At 49.2% G+C, this 21,915-nt stretch overlaps 6 protein-coding genes across 6 annotated transcripts; 1 reads left to right on the top strand and 5 right to left on the bottom strand.

Annotated features, from left to right (window-relative positions):
- The first annotated feature begins 71 nt into the window (after positions 1–71).
- Positions 72–1,705, top strand: TrAtP1_012228 (uncharacterized protein). The gene is made up of 4 exons (XM_014090361.2): positions 72–372; positions 436–650; positions 717–1,120; positions 1,173–1,705. Exons 1-4 carry the CDS (start codon positions 332–334, stop codon positions 1,512–1,514), a joined length of 1,002 nt encoding a protein of 333 aa, XP_013945836.1. The 5' UTR covers positions 72–331; the 3' UTR covers positions 1,515–1,705.
- A 60-nt stretch (positions 1,706–1,765) lies between these two features.
- On the bottom strand, positions 1,766–3,838 carry TrAtP1_012227 (uncharacterized protein). The gene is made up of 2 exons (XM_014090362.2): positions 2,367–3,838; positions 1,766–2,300 (listed from the first exon to the last, which is right to left on the bottom strand). Exons 1-2 carry the CDS (start codon positions 3,701–3,703, stop codon positions 2,288–2,290), a joined length of 1,350 nt encoding a protein of 449 aa, XP_013945837.1. The 5' UTR covers positions 3,704–3,838; the 3' UTR covers positions 1,766–2,287.
- Positions 3,839–4,285: 447 nt separating this feature from the next.
- TrAtP1_012226 (uncharacterized protein) lies at positions 4,286–6,113 on the bottom strand. Its single transcript, XM_014090363.2, has 3 exons — positions 5,853–6,113; positions 5,307–5,773; positions 4,286–5,238 (listed from the first exon to the last, which is right to left on the bottom strand). The coding sequence occupies exons 1-3, from the start codon at positions 5,904–5,906 to the stop codon at positions 4,680–4,682; spliced, it is 1,080 nt and encodes a 359-aa protein (XP_013945838.1). The 5' UTR covers positions 5,907–6,113; the 3' UTR covers positions 4,286–4,679.
- Positions 6,114–6,179: 66 nt separating this feature from the next.
- Positions 6,180–7,412, bottom strand: TrAtP1_012225 (uncharacterized protein). The gene is made up of 2 exons (XM_014090364.2): positions 6,874–7,412; positions 6,180–6,818 (listed from the first exon to the last, which is right to left on the bottom strand). Exons 1-2 carry the CDS (start codon positions 7,305–7,307, stop codon positions 6,608–6,610), a joined length of 645 nt encoding a protein of 214 aa, XP_013945839.1. The 5' UTR covers positions 7,308–7,412; the 3' UTR covers positions 6,180–6,607.
- Positions 7,413–12,377: 4,965 nt separating this feature from the next.
- Positions 12,378–14,499, bottom strand: TrAtP1_012224 (uncharacterized protein; the record flags this gene model as incomplete). Its single annotated transcript, XM_066115438.1, has 5 exons — positions 14,413–14,499; positions 13,727–14,319; positions 13,505–13,657; positions 12,774–13,429; positions 12,378–12,429 (listed from the first exon to the last, which is right to left on the bottom strand). The coding sequence occupies exons 2-5, from the start codon at positions 13,943–13,945 to the stop codon at positions 12,378–12,380; spliced, it is 1,080 nt and encodes a 359-aa protein (XP_065971537.1). The 5' UTR covers positions 13,946–14,319; positions 14,413–14,499.
- Positions 14,500–18,960: 4,461 nt separating this feature from the next.
- Positions 18,961–21,792, bottom strand: TrAtP1_012223 (uncharacterized protein; the record flags this gene model as incomplete). Its single annotated transcript, XM_014090548.2, has 1 exon — positions 18,961–21,792. The coding sequence occupies one exon, from the start codon at positions 21,790–21,792 to the stop codon at positions 18,961–18,963; it is 2,832 nt and encodes a 943-aa protein (XP_013946023.2).
- Positions 21,793–21,915: the final 123 nt, after the last annotated feature.

The raw sequence follows: 21,915 nt of genomic DNA, 5'->3' as shown, positions 1-21,915 counted from the left end.
AAAAGTCCCCCCGCGCTACAGTGAAAGTTACCCCGCCGAACGCGGCTTCGGGGTGCTTTATTGCGAGTTGAACCACATCCATCCAATGCGATAGAAATGGAGACGATGGACATCTTTGCCTAGTTCTTATCCTTTTTTTGTTCTCCTTTCTAGTTCTTTCTTTTTGCTATTCTTTTTTTTGTATTTCCTTCTTCAATAGAATTGCAATTTCTATTCTGTTCCGTTTGAACCTCTTGATACCCCTCGCTCTGGTGCAATCGCATCATCTCTTCCCACTTTTGCCAAATCGCATATAGAAAACACCAACAGACTCTCCGAAACATCTCCCACAATGAGTCGCACCAAGGTCCTCCTCCTAGGCAAAATTGACCAGTAAGTCATCTCAACCTCGTCAGATCCCTCTTATATCACAGCTAACAACCAATCGCCTTCCAGTGCCCACGTCGCATGGTCCACCATCTCCGACATTGCGGAAATCGTCCAGCCAACAGCCACCAACAGGCAGGACTTCATCGCCGAGTGCCAATCCGGCGCCCTGGACGGCGTCTCCGTCGCATACCGGACGTTTGATTCCGCAAACGTCACTGGCCGAATCGACAGCGAGCTGCTGGACGCCTTTCCCAAGAGCCTCAAGTTTCTGTGCCACAACGGTAAGACAACATATCAGATATACATATACACATGTGTAAAAAAATACTGACTTGAGCCCTTCCCAGGCGCCGGCTACGACCAAATCGACATCCCCGCCTGCACCGCCCACTCCGTCCGCGTCTCAAACACCCCCACGGCCGTCGACGACGCCACGGCCGACGTCACCATCTGGCTGCTGCTCGGCGCCCTGCGCAACCTGCCCGTCGGCATCAAGGCCCTGCGCGAGGGCAAATGGCGCGGCTCGCCGCTGCCCCAGCTGGGCCACGACCCGCAGGGCAAGATCCTCGGCATCCTGGGCATGGGCGGCATCGGGCGCAACGTGGCGACCAAGGCCCGCGCCTTTGGCATGCGCATCCGCTACCACAACCGCCACCGGCTGAGCCCGGAGCTGGAGGACGGCGCCGAGTATGTCGACCTGGAGACGCTGTACAGGGAGAGTGACGTGCTGAGCCTGAACCTGCCTCTAAACGTGAGCAAAGAGACACATCTTTCTGTCCAGATGCATGGCTAACAACTCGCAGCCCAGCACCCGCCACTCCGTCGCCGCCCCCGAGTTCGCCCTCATGAAGCCCGGCATCGTCATCGTAAACACCGCCCGCGGCGCCGTCATGGACGAGGCCGCCCTCGTCGACGCCCTCGCCTCGGGCACCGTCTCCTCCGTCGGCCTCGACGTCTACGAGAACGAGCCCGAGATCCACCCGGGCCTGCTGGCCAACGACAACGTCCTGCTCGTCCCGCACATGGGCACCTGGACGCAGGAGACGCAGCAGAAGATGGAGGAGTGGGCGATTGACAATGTCCGGCTGGCGGTGACGCAGGGGAAGCTGAAGAGCATTGTGCCGGAGCAGAAGGATTTGGCGTGAGCTGTTGAAGAGAATAGAGTGAATTGAAATAAAAGCGTGTTGAAGGATGTGGTTTAAATGGGATGCTGTTTTAGCAACGTTATAGATGGATTCTACAAATGAACAAGTGCATCATAGATGACCTTGAAGTCTCGCAACTATGGCATGTTCAAACCGATAGCACCCAAGGTGAAATGTAGCAAAAAGAACCATGGATACTTCTTCATTATCAGACATAGTCACACTGTCACATTCAAATAAAAACATATTTTACTCAGCCAGGGCTAAAAAACTGCCCGCATATGTATTCCACATTTTCTATAGCTAGTAAATCTCTCTTCAGCCGCGGTTGACGGGCCTTCTCCAAATGTGCCCATCTCGCCCTTTCCGAGCTTGAGCCCATCTGTATCATGCGCTATGTTTTTTTATATTCGCATATATATCCTCTCGCCATGGGGGGAATCATCATTAGCAAAAGTAAATTTACCCGACGCCGTTTTTGTTGAAAAGGCCAGTTTCTTTTCTGCCCCACCATCCGCCCAGCGAGAACTTCCAAAAAAGAGTCCATGAGGAAAGAAAAATATCAAAACGAAAACAATAAAAAAAAAAAGAAATACCAATAAAATCCCATGGGCTTTTATTTTATCCTTGCCCATTTATATGCCCCTTGCCGGTTCATGATGCTGTTGAAATCACAAGTTTTCCCATTATCCGGGTCATAAATCCGGAAGGGATGTCGTTACACGTAGGAGTCCAGTTGAAGGATCCTTTGGGTATGAATACATGAAAAATGCTTAGTAGCGGTAGCTGTAAAAGGATTTGTTAGTACACGTCTTCATCAATAAATATTCATGGATAAGAGGTAGTGCTTACATCTCGGCCTTGTAGGGACCCTCGACAGTAAGACCGAGGTACTCAGCCTGAACAGGGGTGAGAGTGGTCAGCTCAGCCTGGACGTGAGCCAGGTGCAGCTTGGCGACCTCCTCGTCCAGGACCTTGGGGAGGACAAAGACGCCGACGTCGAGCTTGCCAGTCTTGCCAAACTCAACGTACTTGTCGGCCCAGGCCTTGTCGGCGGCCTTGTACAGAGCAATCTGAGCAAGGACCTGGTTGGAGAAGGAGCAGGACATGACAAAGGAAGAGTGGCCGGTAGCACAGCCAAGGTTGACCAGACGACCCTCAGCCAAGAGGATGATGTGGCGGCCGTTGGCCATGGTGAAGCGGTCGACCTGGGGCTTGATGTTCTGGACAGACTTGGCGTTGGCCTTGAGCCAAGCAACGTCAATCTCAATGTCGAAGTGGCCAATGTTGCAGACAATGGCGTCGTTGGGCATGGCCTCGAAGTGGGCGCCAGTCAGGATGTCACGGCAGCCGGTGGTGGTGACGAAGATCTGGCCAATGGCGGCGGCCTTCTCCATGGTGGTGACCTGGTAGCCGGCCATGGCAGCCTGGAGAGCGTTGATGGGGTCAATCTCGGTGACGAGGACGCGGGCACCCATGCCGTGCAGGGCCTGGGCACAGCCCTTGCCGACATCTCCGAATCCAGCGACGACAGCAACCTTGCCGGCAATCATGACATCGGTGGCACGCTTGATGCCGTCAATCAGGGACTCGCGGCAGCCGTACAGGTTGTCGAACTTGGACTTGGTGACGCTGTCGTTGACGTTGATGGCAGGGACCAGCAGCTTGCCCTCCTTGAGCATGCGGTACAGGTGGTGGACACCGGTGGTGGTCTCCTCAGAGACGCCGAAGCAGTCCTTGAGCTGCTCGGGGTACTTGGAGTGGACGAGCGAGGTCAGGTCGCCGCCGTCGTCGAGGATCAGGTTCAGCTTCTTGCCGTCCTTGAAGGCGCTGAGCTGCTGCTCCAGACACCAGTTGTACTCCTCCTCGGTCTCGCCCTTCCAGGCAAAGACGGGCACACCGGCGGCAGCAATGGCGGCAGCGGCGTGGTCCTGGGTGCTGAAGATGTTGCAGCTGGTCCAGGTGACCTCGGCACCCAGAGCAACGAGCGTCTCGATGAGGACGGCCGTCTGGATGGTCATGTGCAGGCAGCCAGCAATGCGGGCACCGGCCAGAGGCTGGTCGGCGGCATACTTCTGGCGGATGGCCATCAGACCGGGCATCTCGTTCTCGGCGAGTTCAATCTCCCTGCGGCCAAAGGCGGCCAGGGACAGGTCGGCGACCTTGAACTTGTTGGCGGGAGCAGACATTGTGAAGGAGGGAATTGATGAGAATGCGAAGATTTGGGTAGAGAAAGAGATGATGGAAGGAGGAGGATTTGAGGGAGAGATGAGGAAGAGGAAGAGAAAGAAGTAGGAAAAAATTGATGGGGAATGCCAACTGTTAAAAAAAAAAAAAAAAAAGCTCCGATGAATGCAGTAAGGCCCAGAGAGGGGAACAAATCCGTTGGAAAGCGGGCGGTGAGCCTAGAGGGGTAAATTTTCTCACCAAGCGGGGCAGATTAGATTGGGACAGGATTTTTGCAGCTTGGACGAATGAGAGGCGCGGCTGGATTGCACGTCCAGGGCAGAATCCTCCTCAATCCTCAGCTTATGGGTAGGTTTTTTTCTATAGCACCAGTTGCTAGTGCTGTTAGTATTAGTATTCGTATTCTGCCATGCACATGCACATGCCGAACAAGACAGACATGGCCACGTCTCATATAATGCGGGGCTTTGGGGGACAGCAGCCCGAGATGAGATGCGCGGCATTACGGCCTCAACAGAAGGAGTGCAGAATGTCTATTACTGGAGATACAGACTAGGAAATAATAAAAGTGTATTTAGCTGTGTGTTATTTGGGCATCAAAGTGCTAGGGACACTCAATTTGAACTCGCATTGAGGGCAAAGATACAGCTGGACCCCCCCCTTTGCGATATTTTGCATCACATCAATTCCATCACACACAACCGGAAAGCACTGCACAGAAACAAAAGGGCAAAGAGAGAAACAAATCGTAGTGGTATCTAACAGGAATTACAAGTCTAGGCGTAGGAATCCATACTGCTAGTAGTTTCAAACACTCTCATAAGACTCTCTTGTCGCTGCAGATCTAGACCAGAAGTACTTTATTATAGTCCACCCAAACCGGAACGCCGCCAATGCACCCTGCCGCCAATAGTCTCAACCACCAAAAGATCAGTTCAAAAATTCTTATTCATTTTTAGGTTTTAGCGATGCTGCATTTTACTGCGGCAGCAGGTTCTCCCGCACGGCAAACATCTTGGCGGTAATGTTGGCCGTGAAGCCATCCACCTGCTTGCTGTACTGCTCAACCTGCTTGGCGTTGAGCATGCCCTCCAGGCGGCTAGGCTCCTGGGGAAGCTTGAACAGTCTCTGCCACTCGTCCTCCGGCAGCAGGGGCTGCTTGGCAAGCGTGCGCTGGGCGTTCTCGGTCTTTCGCTTGGCCTGCCACTGTGTAATCTTGGTCTGCTCACGCGCCAGCTGGCGTTGGTAGAACTGGAAGTTGTTGAGGTCGACGTAGTGGGACTCGATGCTCTCGAGCAGCAGGTCGCAAGTCTTCTCGAGGAAGGGATCGACTGAGAGATCCAGGTTGTCGATGGAAGGGTACAGAGGCGCCTTGATGCGGTCGCTGTTGAGGTCGCTGAGCGTGGTGGGCTCCTTGAGGTCGCTGACGGCAGGGGAGGGCAGCTGGTGGAGGAAAGAGGTAAGGAGGTGTGAGTTCTGGACCGTGATGGGGTACTCCTGGAGGATGTCACGGAACGACAGCTTGGTCTTTTGCAGGCTGTCCGAACTTGTCAGCACAATGCCCATATATGATGGCTCAAACTCCGTGACTCGTATACTACTCACCTCTCAGTAGTGAACTTGCCCTCCTTGTAGACGTTCATGAAAAGGTTGGTCAGTCGGTAGGCCTTCAGGGCCAGAGTTCCCTGTGAGCTGCGGCTGGTGTCGTAGACGAGGGCCACGGTCTTGTCATTGTCCTTCTGGTAGTGGTGCTGGTTCTCGATGAAAGCCAGGGTGACAAAGTTGCCCATGGTTGCACTGGTGTACCATCCGACATTGTTGGCATCCACGTTGACCTCCTTCAGGTGTCGGATCATTTCGCTCTGGTAGGTAATGTTGCTCTTTGCGCGAGGGGCGGCAGCGGCAGCATTGCTCGCGTCGTTCTGGTGGCTGTCGGAGGACGAGTTCTCGACGGTGGGGAAGGCAAAGGTGTTGGTGATCTCCAGCGTTCCGTTCTGGTCCATGCCCACCAGGGAGCCGCTCGCCACGGTCGGGAAGATTGAGGAGCAGTGTCTGGCGATTTTCATAATCACCTTGGCCAGGCGTCAGTCTTCCTCTTGCTCTCCATCTTCATCAGGAGGGGAGGGTGGGGCAATTCGAGCTCAAACTCACCAGCGCATCGACCTGCACCGCCTGGAAAGGCGCATCTTTCGGAACTTCGCTCATCGTGGCCGTAAGTTGGGAGTCGGAGGGGATTGTGGCGAGAGTCGAGCCGAGGTTGATGCCGGTTTCGAGGCTAAATGGTGGCAGCTTCAGGAGCGCTCGCGCTGTTGTTGTGAATATCGAACTTTTCGCCTACCAGATTTGTGGGCGTTGTGGGTTCGGGGCGGTGAGTGACGGCAGAATTCGCGAGAGGGTCAAAATGAACCTCCAAACTACCAGCGCGAGGCTGTCAACCTTGCCAGCTACATCTCCAGCAGCTCTGCTCGATTTCACAACAACAAGCTCTACGATTGTTCCCGACGACATATATAGTCCTAAATAGCCGAATACACTCACATTGCATCACAAACTCTCACAACGTCTCAAACAACATAGAAACTCGCCGCGCACTCAGGAGTCTAGTGCCACGGCTGTGCCATCATCATCTTGCGCGCTTCACTGCGATTGTTTTCCTTTTGTCTCATTATGCAAGTATAGCTTTATTTCTCTATTTTACAGTTCATTTACCATTTTAAAATGCCAACATGATGCTCGCTTGCCGCATGGTATCCTATATAAAAAAAAATCTCATGTTTTCAAATCCAATCATATCCTTTTTGCTCCCAGCACCCATGTTTTTTTCCCGAATAATTTTGTCCTCGTGTCTTTCAGAACTCATCAACCAAGCAGAGTTGCTACGAGAAGATGGCGAATGCCAATCTTTCTCATTTCCACCAGGAAATCGACCAATCATCCACGTTGTCTCGGATGGTGAGTCGGTGTTGGTCGATGTTATAATAGGCATATTGATGCCTAGTGACGCTCACCGCCTTTCGATGCGCTGGCCCTCGACCACCAACCATTGCTGCCTCTCTGGAACACCACACGCACGTCGACAGATTCTGGAGCTCCTCATCAGGCTCGCCAAACCAGTATCTGTTTCATTGGTCAGCGTCACATGACAAAGGGCGAAAAAGATCGTCTCTCTTACTTCAGAAAGCCTCCACTGGCTACGGCTTCGGCATGAGCCGCCTTGTCCAGCTCGCAAAGATAATCATAGTCGGTGTACGTCAAAATCTTCGAGCGGAAGGCGACAATGTAGAATGAAATTTCCTTGAATTCCTTTCCGGATTTCTGAGACAGGCGCTTCACTTCCGCGATAACCTCGGGCCAGTTAAAGGATTCTTCATACGGCGCAGTGGCATAATCCTCCCGAATTGGCTTCAGAGTTCGCAAGGCTTTTGCCAACAAGCCAGCCTCGTGAGAAACGGTCTCCAGGTCAAGCAGATGAGGTCTCTCTGAGTACGGCGACTTGAGGACGAACCGCTCTTCGTCCAAAGCACTCAGCTCGCTGATTACTGGCGTGGCCTCCTTCGGCAATGAGGGCACATCAGTAGGCTGCACCAGTTCTAGTTGAGCAGCCATGATGATCGAGTGGAGGCTGATTTGTTGGAATATGCTTTTGAAGGAAGGATGTGGCTGTTAGATGGTTCACAGGTTCGACTACCGACTCAACTAGCCTTTGTTGTGGAAGATGGAAAATAAAAAGAAGGAAAAAGGAAAGCTACACATGTGTGGGAGGCCAAAACGGTATTTATTAGCGGTGGCTGGCTGGAGGTGACACAAGTCGAGCCGCCTTTACTGCCTGCCGTCCACCGTTCCGGTCTTCGCACGTCAATACATCGCAGATCCGAAGAAGGGCTAATACACTACGGATGAGCCGCAGCAATCACGAGATATCTTACCCGATGATGCCACATTATGCCGCTGGCCGTGGGGTATGGACCCAGAGACATCCGCGTACCTTCTCTATTCAGGGGCCAAGATCGATTGCGTGACTGGTCGTGGCACTGATGAGGTGGCCCGTGGTTGAAATTTCGCAATACTAGATCTACGAAGGGAAACGTTTCAGCTTGAACGACTCGCACAATTTGCAATGGATAGCCAATTGCATTCCGGAAGCTTCTTCATGGACCTAAACCGCCCAGAAATAGACTTTTTCTTATAAGTCCTTGGTCTCTCCTCTTAGAAAACTTCAGAGATTTTTCAACACCCCGAGAATCTTACTCACCAATGGGCTTTTACGATTATTCGTGCCAGGATCCGAGATTTTGCCCCGCGCTACTACGGTCGTCATCCCTGGGCGACAGCGGCATGCCTTTTAGCGCGCCACGCCACGCATGGTCTGAATGACACCATCTCAGTGGCACCCAACCATGAATCAAAAGAGCACATTGTTTGGGCTTAAAGGTCTCCGTCTTGGCAACAATGGCTCGTTTATAGCTGCGAAATAGGACAAGAGGGGGTGAATGGGGTGAATTTAAGATGCAACTCGCATATAAGGGCCAGGACTGGACTTGTACCCCGGGAAAAAGAGAAGCAGGAACTGAAACTTCCCTGTCACTTCAGTGCTAAATCGTGGAGGGTCTACCCCGAGAGCCGACCCAATAGCCTAAACCGTCGTCTTTTGACAGATTTCCCCTTCTTCTAGACCCAATTTTGGATCTGCCATTGGCCACTTAGAGCCCTACCATTGGCCATTGCAAATTGCCAGCGTCTGTCGGTGAGAAACCGAACCAGCCGGGATCGCCGATGCTGGCGGTACGGAACTTGGACCCTGGAGATCAGCCCGCCGACACTATATGCGTTCATTTATACACTGGCGCTTCGTATGGAGTGCATACGTTAGTTTTTATGCCAGAGATTTACGGCCGAGACATTCGGATCATATGAAAGACGCACACTGTGACGTATCTGCTTAGTGTTTTTTTTTCTTTGTACCAAGACAAAAACTATCTCGGCCAGGGACTGGTGATGGACAACGTCGGCTAAAGCGTATGGAGACTATCCATACCGATCAATGTCCGCGGTGGCAACTGATGCTACTCGCACAAATACATGAGCACCCTTTGAAACAAACTGAGGCTTTTTCGAGGCCGTTACAGCCGTACGCGGATATGCTCGCCCAGATAGTAAACGATGGGCTCAATGATGCCACGCAACAACCCATTAGCCGTCGGAGTTATGAATTCAGGGTAACGAGATGTAGTCCACTGAGGGATATAAACTCTGTGCTCAGCACACTCTGTCGGTTGGTTTCATTCCGAGTTCGTCAGTCTACCCAATGCAGTCAGTAGTGCAGTTCCAGTTTTCTCTCTTTGCCTATGTGGATATGATGCAACAAAGCCTATTTCTTTACGACGCAGCCACTTCTTATAGGAAGTACTACCTAGTGTGCTACGTTGGCAGGATTTATTAGGAAGCCTGCATCTCCGTCTTCATAACTCTATGAAACTTGTATGTCTGTGTGGATGGTACGAGGCCTATCAGCTTACCGGCTGTATTGAGAAGGTATTAGTATTACAAAGCATCGACTCTAGTAAGCCAGTCTGCGGCGTGTAAGAAGATAGGGCATTAGCTAAGCTTCTGATTACAATTACGAAGATGCAATTACCTGAGTCGGAATGCCACTCTTACATTTAATTGCATCTGTAGTGTCACATCCTAGCAGCTGACTTACTTGTACCTCTTCACCTTATTTTTGGTTTGTACTCCTAGCGTTTCAACCCTTGATGCTACTCACGAGTTCTGAATATATGCCTTTGGCAGGACTATACTACTGTAGTATAAGCGTAAGATGTACAGTCAGGGGACAAAAGTCTGCGAACGGAAAAAAATAAAGATACACCAAGTTTAGGAGGGGATAATCTATTACAGCTTCAATCCACAATAGCTGCTATAATATTAAATATTATAGTAAACATTATAAGTAAGTACTATTAAAATAACAAATATTCATCAATTATTATTAAATTTTGACCTTAATCACCTGCATATGTATTTCGTGGATTTGATTATTAAATTTTGAAGACTGTGCCTTTTGGTGGTACTTAGTATAGCGTTCGCAGACTTTTGGCCCATAACTGTAGCTGCCATAGGCTGGCGCTTTGTCATACCGGTCTTATTAATCACACTCTGGACAAGCGGCGATTTCGTTATATAAGAAAACCAAAGAGAGAATATTATACCAAATCCAAAAATTTGAAATGTGTTTGATGCTGGAGCAAGCGAAAATGAGGGCGCATAAATAATCGCGAATATCCATTCTCCATTTTTGCACTACACCTCTAACACTTTCGGCGCGTAAAGCGCTACGACGAAGTGAATCGTTGATCAGCTACGATTGGATACGCTATGATAACTTGTTATTCCCAGCGACTGGTTATTATCTAGCTTCAGAATTGTATCTCTACAATGACTTGTTCTAATGACACTTGAAAGAGATCAGACAATGGAAGACTGGGACTGTATCCGGTATCGAGTATGAGTAAGCGATGTTCAGAGAAGTGGGACATGTGGCTTAGATCGGCAGAACATTGATCTCGGCGTTCTGGTGCAAATAAGCTACAAGAAAAGGAATCCAAGCTCTATAAAAATGAAGACTATAACTGCCTATATTTCCTACTTCCTCTCCAAGGGTGGAAATCTGCTGTCACAATGTGCACCCGGGAGTTTTCTATGAGCCGCTGCCTTGTGCGTTCACACGACTTTTGCATTTCTATGCCGGGCTCATATGTATTACGTAGAGTAAACACTTAAAGGCCGGTTGCTGTTGTTGAAGCAAAAGGCAATGCGACGGCTTGGGCTGGTGAATTTGGTGTTGTTTAAATTGATGTAGTCGAGGGAGGCGGCAGGCGCGGTTATCTTCAAGGGCCTTGGCTTCTTGTAATGTTTGCACGCGTTTATACAGGCTAGGTTGTGTGTATAGAGATCCTAGATCCTCAGAAAAAAGTGCTACTTCTCTGAATACCATTTATTTACACTTGAATACCTGATGAACAGTCCATGAAGAATATGGTGAGAGGCAGCCGCTTTATAGAAAAAAACATTGAGTTCAAGAACACAGCTAAACTAAATCATGTGAGCTGCCCGATAAGAAGGCCATAAATAGCCGCGTTATCACATATATTGTAATTCGTCTTCTCTTAGAAGGGACTCGCTCGACTTTGGTCTATTCATCTAAAGCCTTTGTAATAGGTTAAGCAATACTAGATGCTATACTATAAGCAAAGTAAGCTCCTGGTCAGACAAGGGGTGGAAAGAATACACCGCTGCACGTTACACACAGATTATAGTGGCAAGCCAGCGGTTTTCTTTCCAGCGTATGCTAGAGTCACAACTCGTAACGAATACTAATACTACTGCGAAAGTCCTTTGTATTTCGTAGTTGGGCTACGAATATGAATTTTCTTCTTCTTTGGTAATACGAAAAACATTCATATTCGGATTCGGATTCATATTCATACTCGTAATACGTAATTCATGTTTTCGTATTCTCGTTTCGTAATTCTGTATTTTTCTCCCCTGTAGTCTCTCATAATACAGAATTACGAAAACTTGAAAGATGAAAATGAGTATGAACATGAAATGTTTTCATTGCGTAAAAACAAAGAAAACCATATTATTATAAGAAAAATACCAAACTTTTCGTTATTACTACGGATTATTAAGTACGTGTTACGAATCCGACAACGCAGCCCCTAACCGCGGCTATCAATCCATGTATGAAATATTTCCGTATTACCAAAAACACAGAAAACTTATAATTTTACAAGGAAAATATGAAAACTTTTCGTTATTACTATGATATATGAGTTACGTCTTATAAATCCGACAACGCAGCTCCTAACCGAGGCTATTAGTCCATGATTCTCAGAGCAGCGATGCACGTCGTCTTTTAGCGCCTCCCAGCCCAAGTCGCTGCAATGACTCGAAGATGGCTTGAAAGTGGAAGACAGCTCATTGAATAGTGCAAGAACTGGTATGCATTTGTCCAAAAGTGAATATCAGATTGGAAATCTGCACAAGTTGAGAGAGACTGAAACGGAAAGATCCGAATTGATTAGAAATAGGAACCTTTACTCTAGCTGCATCATTGGATTCAGCTGCTTCCTGATAGTGATGCGTGTTCAAGTAAAACAAGGTTATTGGTGTCAGGTATAAAGAGACTGTCTTGTCTTCTTATTTTTCTTGCACATCCTCGCACATTAGAACATGATTTTCCCCAAAAGATTTCGATTCATTCGCTCTGGTCGCTTGACTCAGTTCCGCTTACCAGTATCCTAAAACATGGCCACCGAAGAGAGAGTTCTCTGCTTGATCTCATGCAACTCAAGAACCACACGTTCAATGACGAGGAATAGCAAAAGCACTATAAGAGTATCATACACCCATTACTTCAGGTGCCTTGGCCCATAACGCCATTTGAAAGTTTTCATAGGTAATCGACTTGGCAAACATCTACATTGAATTACCAAGAGGAAATCATCAATCCAGCATCATCACATTCCTCCTGAAAGTCGCAAAATTTCGCGGAACTTGCCGCGAGACTTGCCGCGAGACCTTACGCCAGGATTTAGGCGAGGTTTGTCGCGAGACTGACCGCGAGAGTTGCTTGCGGGACTTGCCGTGTATACCTGCGCCACTCTCACTCCTCTAGACGCCTGCGTCGATCTCCTGATTCGAAGCATAGCCGACCTCCTGGCGACTACTCAGGATTCAGAGCGCCCGCTCAAGATGCAACCTGATGAGTCATTTACGTTTGGCGAGACTTTCTATTCATGATGGGAGGATCGTCCACACTATGGATGGTAAATCGCCTTTTTACCGAGTCAGAAAGCAACCTCTACGAAATGAACAAGATACAAGGAGTGTCATACAAATGAAACTACTTTTAGCTAATGGTTAGTCGAGTATCTGGTTGAATAAGAAGAAAACACTAGAGAAAAAAGCGTTGCTAACCCACGTTAGCTCTACCCCTGAAGACACCTCTCCATCACCATAGCTAGCCCAATGCCCAACCGACTCGCTATATACCTACACATGACACACAACCACTCCGCATCCTCTTCACAGATATCTGCCACTCCCATCATGGCCTGGATAGAGGCAAGCAGACCAAACACCCCCGAGTGTTGCGGAAACAGCCTGCTATTGCCCTTTGATTTATCGTAAAAATCTAAAATGTAGGGCATACTCGCGCGTAATTCACGCATCATAGCCGCTTGGATCTCGCGTGAAGCCTCCTGCTGCGAGGCACACGCGTCAATAAGCGCGGGATGCGCCTGAGTGACGGGTAACGCGAGAGTCTCCAGGTAGTGTAAGAGCGCGGCGTGGGTAGTACGTCGGCAAATGCGATAGTGGTTCCAGATGTAAGACTGCCAGGGGCATGCATAGACGTGGCAAGGGGATCCATAGGCTTTGTCAAGCTTGTTCTCGCCGGAGGAATACTTCCACCGCTCGGGGAGGTGTGATTTCCAAGCGAGCAGCTCCTTTTCGATGCTCATGGCGGCCGAGATTTTCTCAGCAAGGTGGTTAACCCCGGGTGCTTCATTACTTGAAGAGTGCAGGTCTGCCAGTTTACATACAATGTCGAAGAGGCGAATCGCTGGTTCCATTTCGGCTTCAGCTTTGAAAAGAGGAGATGACTGTACAATCTGGCGAATGTGGGCAGGGGCAGGCATCCGTTTAATGATCGAGCCCATGGCCTGTAAGAAAAAAAGAAATGTTTAGATGGAGCTGCTACGGCGTTGGCGCTGCGTGGGGGGTGAGTGAGTTCATACCATCATGAAGAAAAAGTGAAGAAAGGTTCGTGGAGTTTGTGGGTTCGTGACCCTGTCCCAGTCATCCTTGGTCCAATGGCGCAGCATGATCGCAGCGCCTTGTAAATGGCAGATCCAGGCCTCTTGCGTAGAACTATCCTGACAAGCAATAATCTGAAGAAATATCATGAGTGAGCTTCAAAGAAGAATCAAGCCCAAGCGTCCACATTGTCAGTAACATACCTCAAATCTGGCCAGCAGCGTCACCGCCGCCACCGTACTCTCTTTGGCCACCTCCTCGCGAGTTTTGATCGCCTCATTAATCGAGAGCAGCGTCGATCCATACTTTCTCCTCGCTAGCGCCATGATATCCGGGTCTTGCTTGGATATCGCCAGCCCGGCCATGCCCACAGCCACAATGCCCATCATCTTAAGCGCCGACATTGCAGAGTCCTTTTGCATTTCGTAATGCCGGATCGATCCCGTAATGGAATAGTGCCGGAAAAAGAAGACCTGGGCGACCGACTCGGGGGGGGGATGGAGAAGTTGAATGTCGGAAAAGGTAGCAGTTCCTGCTGCTGCTGCTGTTTTCGTCGCAAGACGGCGTTTGTGAGGCCCGGTTGCGATGACGAGGACGAAGAAGAAGAATCTGATGATGAATAGGAGTGCGATAGACTACGCTCCGAAGTATCCTTCAACTTCTTTCTCGCTGATCTCGCCCCCTGCGTCGTCCTCGCCGTCACATCAACAAACTTCATCTCCATCTCGCTCCTATATCCCCAGCAAAACAAGCCCGCTCTCGCGCACTGTGCACATCGTGGCTTCGATTCGTTGCACTATCCGCGTAGGAACTAATTAGCAAAAGAATGTCTTTGCTCATCTACATCTGAATCGTGGTTGGAGGAAAAGCAATGCTATCAGAGGCGTACTTTGATTCGACGAGACCTGCAGTTTACGCACGCCTTGCTGCTTTGTCGTGACATTGTAAACTCAAATTAACGAGGCTAAAAGCATAGGGGACAATACAGAAAACCGAACCTCGTATTAAGAAAAATCAAAAAGTATTTATGAGATGGGCTTTCCATGGCAGATAGGACTTTGTGCCATTGGAAACCTCCTTGGCCGATAGGACACAATATGCCGAACAAACCGGCAAAAAGGTTAAAATGTTTATCACCTGAGACCTATGTTGATCTACTACTAGTGCCCTACCTACTTTAACAACCATAACTCTATCAACTCGCCCAACTACTATGATCTATCCCATTGATTACTTGCAAAAGACCGTAACTCCGAATCCTACGGCATAAGCCGCCGCGTAATTTTATGAGCGAATGCCGATTCTAAAGGCGAGATGTGTTTTCGCATCATCTTTCCATGCCGCATGGGTATAAATAGGCAGAAGGATTCTTCAGGAGGATTCAACACCAGCCCAACAGTCGGAACATGGCGGGAAATAAGTCTGCCTAATATCCGCTCGGCGAACTACCGCAGCATACGTAGGAACTCAAAATCCTACGGCCCACGCTGCTGGTAATAATATCCACGTTACTATTCATAGCAAGGGTATCTAGGAAGACGGGGAACTTGGTGGTTTATCTTCATTGTTGTAGGTCTCTCTGACTCAAAGCAAACGGATGGGCGTGGCAATCAAGGTGGACATGGAATTTCTTATTTAGGCTTAAAACTATGAAACTTTCTAGTGTAAATGCAGAAATGAAGAAAATCTCATCTCCTTAGACTTTCGGCCAACCACTACGCCTACCATCACGCGCCCCCTCGTTTTTTTTGTAACGATTCATTCCCTTGTAATAGGGGATAAAACTTTTGCTGCGTTTGTCAGCCTAAGGGGCATGGGAAGACTGGCCAGAGAGGTTGCCAGAGGAGGTTTTCCTGTAGACGTTGTTAGAATCCGTGATGCCCGCATAAAGCATTCGTAGTGGTGAGTAAAGATGCTGCGCCTATTGAGGCCACCCAGCTCAAACGAAGCCACCGAATTTGATCACAGTCAGCTTATTTGATCGAGCTCGTTTGAAACCGCTATAGGTAGGTAGTCTGATTGTGGCCACCTACAGGCGGGAAAACAGGCAAGCAGGAAGGCAAGTCACATGTACATTGCTTCCAACGCTTCCAACGCTTTCATACCCCTTCAACATTCACTTTCTTCTAAATTCAATTTTCTGTCGTTTAATAACTAAGGAAACAAAGACTTCCTCTTGTGCTGCGCGTATCCCAGGTTTATCAAAGCGTTATGACAATAGACTGCCTCTATTGGAAAGTAATGTAGAGGAGACATGTATACTTTTTTACAAAGTGGCAAAAAACATCATCGCAATATACCTACTAGTATTTGGGGACAGTGTGTGTCAAGTGTTCATCCTCGAGTTTTGGGCATTCATGAATCGGGTCTGTGGCGTTTTTGTAGTAGAAGCCCGATCTCGGCCGTTATATAGCCGGTGTATTCAGATTTGTCAGTAAACAAAGGAGTAGAATTCATAAGAAGAAAAAATACTTAAATGTTGGATTTGAAGCTGGAGATACTCTTCATCTCCTTCGTTTTCAGCATTTCCTATGTTAATCGATATCCCTGTTTTCAAGAATCGCGGCCTCTAATACACCCATTGTGCCTTGGTGCCGGGCTTACACGCATTACAAGATTGAGAATGCAAAATCCAGCTGCCATTATTGAATTAGAAGACATTGTAACCGCGTTAGAGGTCATCACGACTGGTGCTGGTGTTGGTGCTGCCACCGATGCTGCCTTGCCTCTTGGTCTTCTGCTCTCATGACATGTTCAAATTGGCCAGGCATACGTTTCATATCATTTACTTGTGTTGAAAAGAACGACATCAGGAGGCTCGTTCATGAGAGTTTAGCTATGTAAACAGACCTTGGGTACGTAATAGTACACGCGAGATCCGAGATGCGCAATGAACTCGAGTTCCCTAAATATCACGCTCAATACAATCAATCAACTCCTCTTCTCCTTCAACAGCTTATGAATCCGAAGCTCCCCTTGCTATTGTTCATTTCTTTTCTGGTCCCTACGAATTTTCTATTTCAAGCATCACAAACATCATACGTCAGACCTCATGGCACCATCTCGCACCATCGCAGACCACGTCACTGCCCCAGACACACTGCCCCAGACCTTCCCTGTCCGTCATTCTCCATCACTGCACCCACCAGTTTGTTTCTTGATTTACTCAGCCACAGGCCCGAGTATCATAGGATCCCGGAACTCCAGGACATGTGTAATACATTGTCCCTCGTAGAATGTTGGATTTGTTGCGTTTTACGTAAACGAAAAGATAACGCAATTCTTTCAAAGAAAGCAACGCTAATCTCAATTCTCGCCGGCACAAAGCACAACTCCATAAACAAACGGCTTCAGTCGTAGAGTCGTCATTAAGCAGGGAGTAGAAATAAAAAAAAGTTACGAGGCAAAGCAAATTTAGCAGCAGCAGGAGCAACCGTAATGATCTCACAAGCAGCTATGCCTTAACCCAACAACAGCAGCCGGTCTTTGCGTTCTCAGTTTTACAATATCTATAAGCCCAAGCACCGAAGCCTAACGGGCGTATCAAGGGTTGTTGCAACACCCAAAGATTAAAATAGACAAGCGGGTAAACCGAATTATCGCACACTTCAAAAGGATATTAGATATTCTACTCCCTGGCTCACACTTGATTTCATATATGACAGCCGGGATCACATTTCTGCTGCATAAATGCCTCTACCCCGGTTTTAATTGATATCTGGAGCTCTAACATGCATCCTTGACACATTGTCCCTATCTAAATACAACAGAACAACACCACAGAAAGAGGTACATTCTACATGCACCTTACGAAAACGGTTAGTTTTCCTGCCCGCCCAGCTAATTACCAGTCGGAGTCGCAGTCTTTAAGCTTAGTTTTGTCTTACTAATAAAGCAAAAGCTATAAGTGATTTTCTCTAGTTGAGCACCCTTGCAAATCTGCTTCGCTTTATTGCTCAACGAAATATTCTTGGTTGTGTGCGTGATAACTCAACAACTCACTTCGCTTCACCATCTCACAAACTATAAATAGAAAACAAACACATCATTCTCAACAATATATATGAATCAAAAAATTAATTTATTGTCCATCATCTATTCAAAAACATCTCTAGAACCCTCCTCAACGCACAACGGTACATGACCACTTAACAATCCACTTTACTTCACCTCTATTGGGGGACACTTGCCCTGACATCCCCAGGGAAGGAAAGATAGACCACCATATCTATATAAGTAGCTATAGATCCCGTATCGCAGGAAAGACAAGCCTTTTGATCCCCCCTTGCGGGTCCCTACGTTCGACATCGTAGAGATCACGCACTGGATCTGCTTCCTCTCAGACGACCATCGCAAAAGCCATGATAACTTCCTTTCACTCCACTTTAACTCACTTCACTTCACAAACTCACATCCCAAAAGTGAAAAAGAAAAAAATCATTACCGGCATCATATATGAATTAAAAAAAAAATCGATTTATTGTCTGTCATCTATCACAAAACACCATGACACTCTCACTCTCGCGCCCCCTCTCATCTTCCCATTCAGATTCAGATTTCACACAGAATTCGCTTTTCAAGTTTCATCTGTTAATTTTTTTTTTCTATCAAGAAAAAACCACTCGCCATCTTTAACCACTCCCTCCAAAAAAAATCTGAAACACACAACACTTTCTTGAAATATTTTTCTCAAGGGACGCCGCCCTCCCTCCAAAATAATCCCACCTCTTTCTCTCTTTTCTTTTTCCTCTTCACCAAAGTGTAAAAAAAAAAAAAAAAAAAAAAAAAAAAAAAAAAAGTATATTCGCTCCAAGCAGGGTTACACGACAACGCTGGCCCTTTGAAAGGCACATTGTATTCCCGTGCACAAGAAAACCATCTATCTCATTCCAACTCCAGATCAAAAGGCTAAGAATATTGAAATATTAAAAATAACAAATTTGCCAAGTGTCACCAGGATGAATGTGAGAGCCGGAAGAAGAAATAAAGAATATCACTAGGTCGGCGCCATCCCCTCTCTCTTTATTGTTGGTAAAAAGAGGTGTCTGTGTGTGTCTGTGTGGTGGTGGTCGGCGTAAAGTGTAAAATTGGGGAGGGAAGAGATAGTCAGCGGAGGTGAAAATAAGAGGAGAAGAAGTAAATTTCACTATGCGCTGGAACTAAAACTACCCAAGAGGAGGAAGAGAGCCAAGTTGGCCGGAGCCAATTGCGTAAATCAACTAGCCCCAGTCATCTTGGCAAGACATCAAGAAAATCATTAAGACATCGTCCTGCATCCTCATGAGCAAAAGCCCCCCCCAGGGTATCGAAGTTTAAAATAAGGAAATATGATGCACGGATATCCAAAAGGGAAAAAAAAGAGTAAATGTTAAGAATAGGGCGAAATAAATTTTCAAGGGTAAAAAGAATAAAGGCCGATATAAAAGCGTGTACATCATCAGTTCCAGCCAAGGGAGTTCTCAGCGGCAACGGGGGCGGAGATGTTGGCAGTTCGAGCAGAGCTCGTTCCACTGTTGTGGCTGTCGCGAACTCCGGTGCCGCCATAAGTGCTCATATCGCGGCTCATCAGGGCACCACCCATGAGGGCAGGGCTTCCGTTACCGGTGTACTGCATGCCAGATGAGCGCTGGTCGGTGCTCATGGAGCTGGAGCGGCGGTGAGACTGCTTCTTGCGCTTGTAGCGGCGGGCAATGATGAACATGGCACCGCCGTAGAGGGAAGCAAGACTGATGGAACCGATGGCAATACCAGCGGTCTTGGCCTTTTGGGACGAGGACTGGTTATCCGTGCTGGTAGTGCCAAAGGCATCGTTGCCAGAGCCGGCAGCAGGGGCAGCACCGCCGTCATCGCCGGTGGAGCCAGAGCTGCCACCAGCGGAACCGGCATCATTGATCTGGCCAAAGATGCTAATCTTGGGGTTGATTTGACCAGTCAAGCTGCGGACAATGGAGTCGGGGTTGTTGTAGATGGCAGAGTTGGCAACCGACATGTCCAGCTGAAGCTTATCAATGAGGTTCTGGGGGTAGTTGATGACGGCCAGAGCAGTCACATAGCCCCACTGAGCACGGGTATCGTAAGGAATAAGTTTGGCAACCTGGACCTTTTCGACATCAATGCCAGCTGCGTTGGCAAGAGCTTGCGGCAAGTACTTGAAGATCTGGGCAGCTGCGACAGTGTTGCTGGCAACAAACATGTAGTTGAGAGGATACAAGAATCCAATCTGGATGGGCTCAGTACCTTCGGGAACAGGAGTGTTGGGGTCATCAGGGTAGATGATCTTGGGAACATTGGTTGGCAGCGCGGTGGCAGTGGAAACGGATTGAGTAGAGGCCGGGGAAGTCCATGCATTTGTGGTGGGCTCAATCACAATGGATGTTGGCAGCCAGTCAGCAGTGTTGGTCAAGGTAGCGGTGGGCTTGATGCTAGTAATGGGCTCGGCGCTCGAGGATACTGTCAGGACAGGTGGCGAAGTGACCGCCGGAGCTGAAGATTTCGAGACGGTGACCAGAGTAGAAGCAGGGGTCGATGTAGCTTGTGCAACGCTGGTTGGTGGGGCCGTTGATTCGGTCGCAGGAGCAGACGTAGCGGGAGCAGACGTAACGGCGGTAGAGTTGGCAACGGAGCCGGTCTCAACAGCAGAGGAAGATGAGCCAGTGACCGAGACAGAAGGCGAGGTGACTGGGCTCGTCGGCTCGTCGGAGCTGGTAGTGTTGACAGGAACGCCCGTGACAGAGCCGGTGGGAGCACTGGTAGTGCCGGCCGGAACGCTGGTGGGGATGCTCGTGGGAGGGCTAGTGACAGGAGGCTCGCTGCTGGTAGAGTTGCCAACCGGGACATCGGAGCTTACGCTTGAGCTTGTGGAGCTTGGCGGGAGCGTAAGAGGGAGCGAGATGCTCAGGCCGATGGAGCTGGAAGTCGAGGGGGGAACGTCCGAGGAAGTTGCGTTGCCAACATCCGATGCAGATGCCGTGGGCGATGAAGTGGGAATCACGGGTGGCAGAGTCGTTGGCAGAGACAGGGTTGGCAGAGTCGTTGGCAAAGACAAGGTAGGCAGAATCGTGGGCAGCGACAAGGTGGGGAGAAGGCCGCCCTTTGACGTGGACGAAGCACCAGTACCGGAAAGTGACGTCTGAACTGGTAAGCCAGAGGAGGTCTGAGACTGAGAGACGGAGACATCGGCGGCGGTAGAGTTGCCCGAGACGCTGCTGTTATCAGGAGTGCTGCTGGCACTGGCGCTGGCAGACTCTGAGGCAGTAACACTGGTGGAGGAGGGGAAGAGCACGCCAGTGGGATTGATGATGATTCCGGTGTCAGTGGCCTTGGACGATGCGGTAGCCGAAGAGGATGCTGCAGAAGAGGTCGATTTGTCACCAAGGCTGAGACCAATGCTGAGGCCCAGATCAGCAGAGCTGGAAGGGGTAGCAGAGCTAGTAGGCGTAGCAGAGCCAGTAGGCGTAGCAGAGGCCACAGGGGAAGAGCCGGTTCCTGTAGGGATCGAAGCACTGGCGGTTGCCGAAGAAGAGCTTGTCGAGCTTCCTCCGAGTGAAAGTCCTAGGCCGAGGCTGAGACCAAGTCCGTCAGAGCTGGCCGAGGCCGAAGGGCTAGAGGCGGCTCCAGAAGAGGTGGCTGCGCTAGAAGAGGCCGAGCTATCGGAAGCCGAGCTAGAAGCTTGGGACGACGAGGCAGACGAGGAAGCAGCTGAGCTAGAAGATTGCTGAGCAGCAACTGAGGAAGCAGAGCTGGAATCTGCCGAGGAAGAAGCAGCCGATGACTGAGAAGCAGAATCCGAGCTAGACACTCCAGAAGGAGGAGGAGTCGGGGTAGCTCCCTCGGGTGGCGCCGTAACGACAATTGTCTTTTGTCGAACAATGGTCGTCACGCTGCCTGATGGAGAAGCGCTGGCCTGTAAAGAGCTGCTGTCGGAAGAGCTGCTGTCGGCTGAGCTGCTGGCCGATGAGCTGATGGCTGACGAGCTGGTAGCAGAAGTCGAGGTGCTCGAGGTGCTCGAAGTGCTTGAGTGAGCAGCACCCGCTCCCGCCAGAAGGCTGGAAAGGTAGTCGGCCAAATCTTGAGAAGTCGTCGAGCTGGTAGTGCTGCTAGAAGAAGTGCTGGCAGTGGAGCTGGTTGTCGTGTGGGAGATTGTTGAGTTGGAGACGCCGCCCACCTCGCGCTTGATCTTGTGAGGGTAGTAGAACTTGGGACGCTCGGCGTTGGAGGCGGCCACGGACAAGGCGAAGGTGGCCGCCAAGGCGAAAACCTTGGTCTGCATGGTTGCGAATCGTTTCCGGGTCGCCGCGTAGAGTAACGAATGTGAGTGTATATATTACTCCCTGGTTTAAAGGAGCGTATAGTTGTATGTTGCAAGCCAAATATACTATCCGATCCGTTAGCG

This window comes from Trichoderma atroviride, chromosome 7 (assembly GCF_020647795.1).
Source record: "Trichoderma atroviride chromosome 7, complete sequence".
Lineage (NCBI taxonomy): Eukaryota > Fungi > Ascomycota > Sordariomycetes > Hypocreales > Hypocreaceae > Trichoderma > Trichoderma atroviride.
The sequence above is the reverse complement of the archived record's forward strand: the minus strand, read 5'-3'. Positions and strand labels throughout refer to the sequence as shown.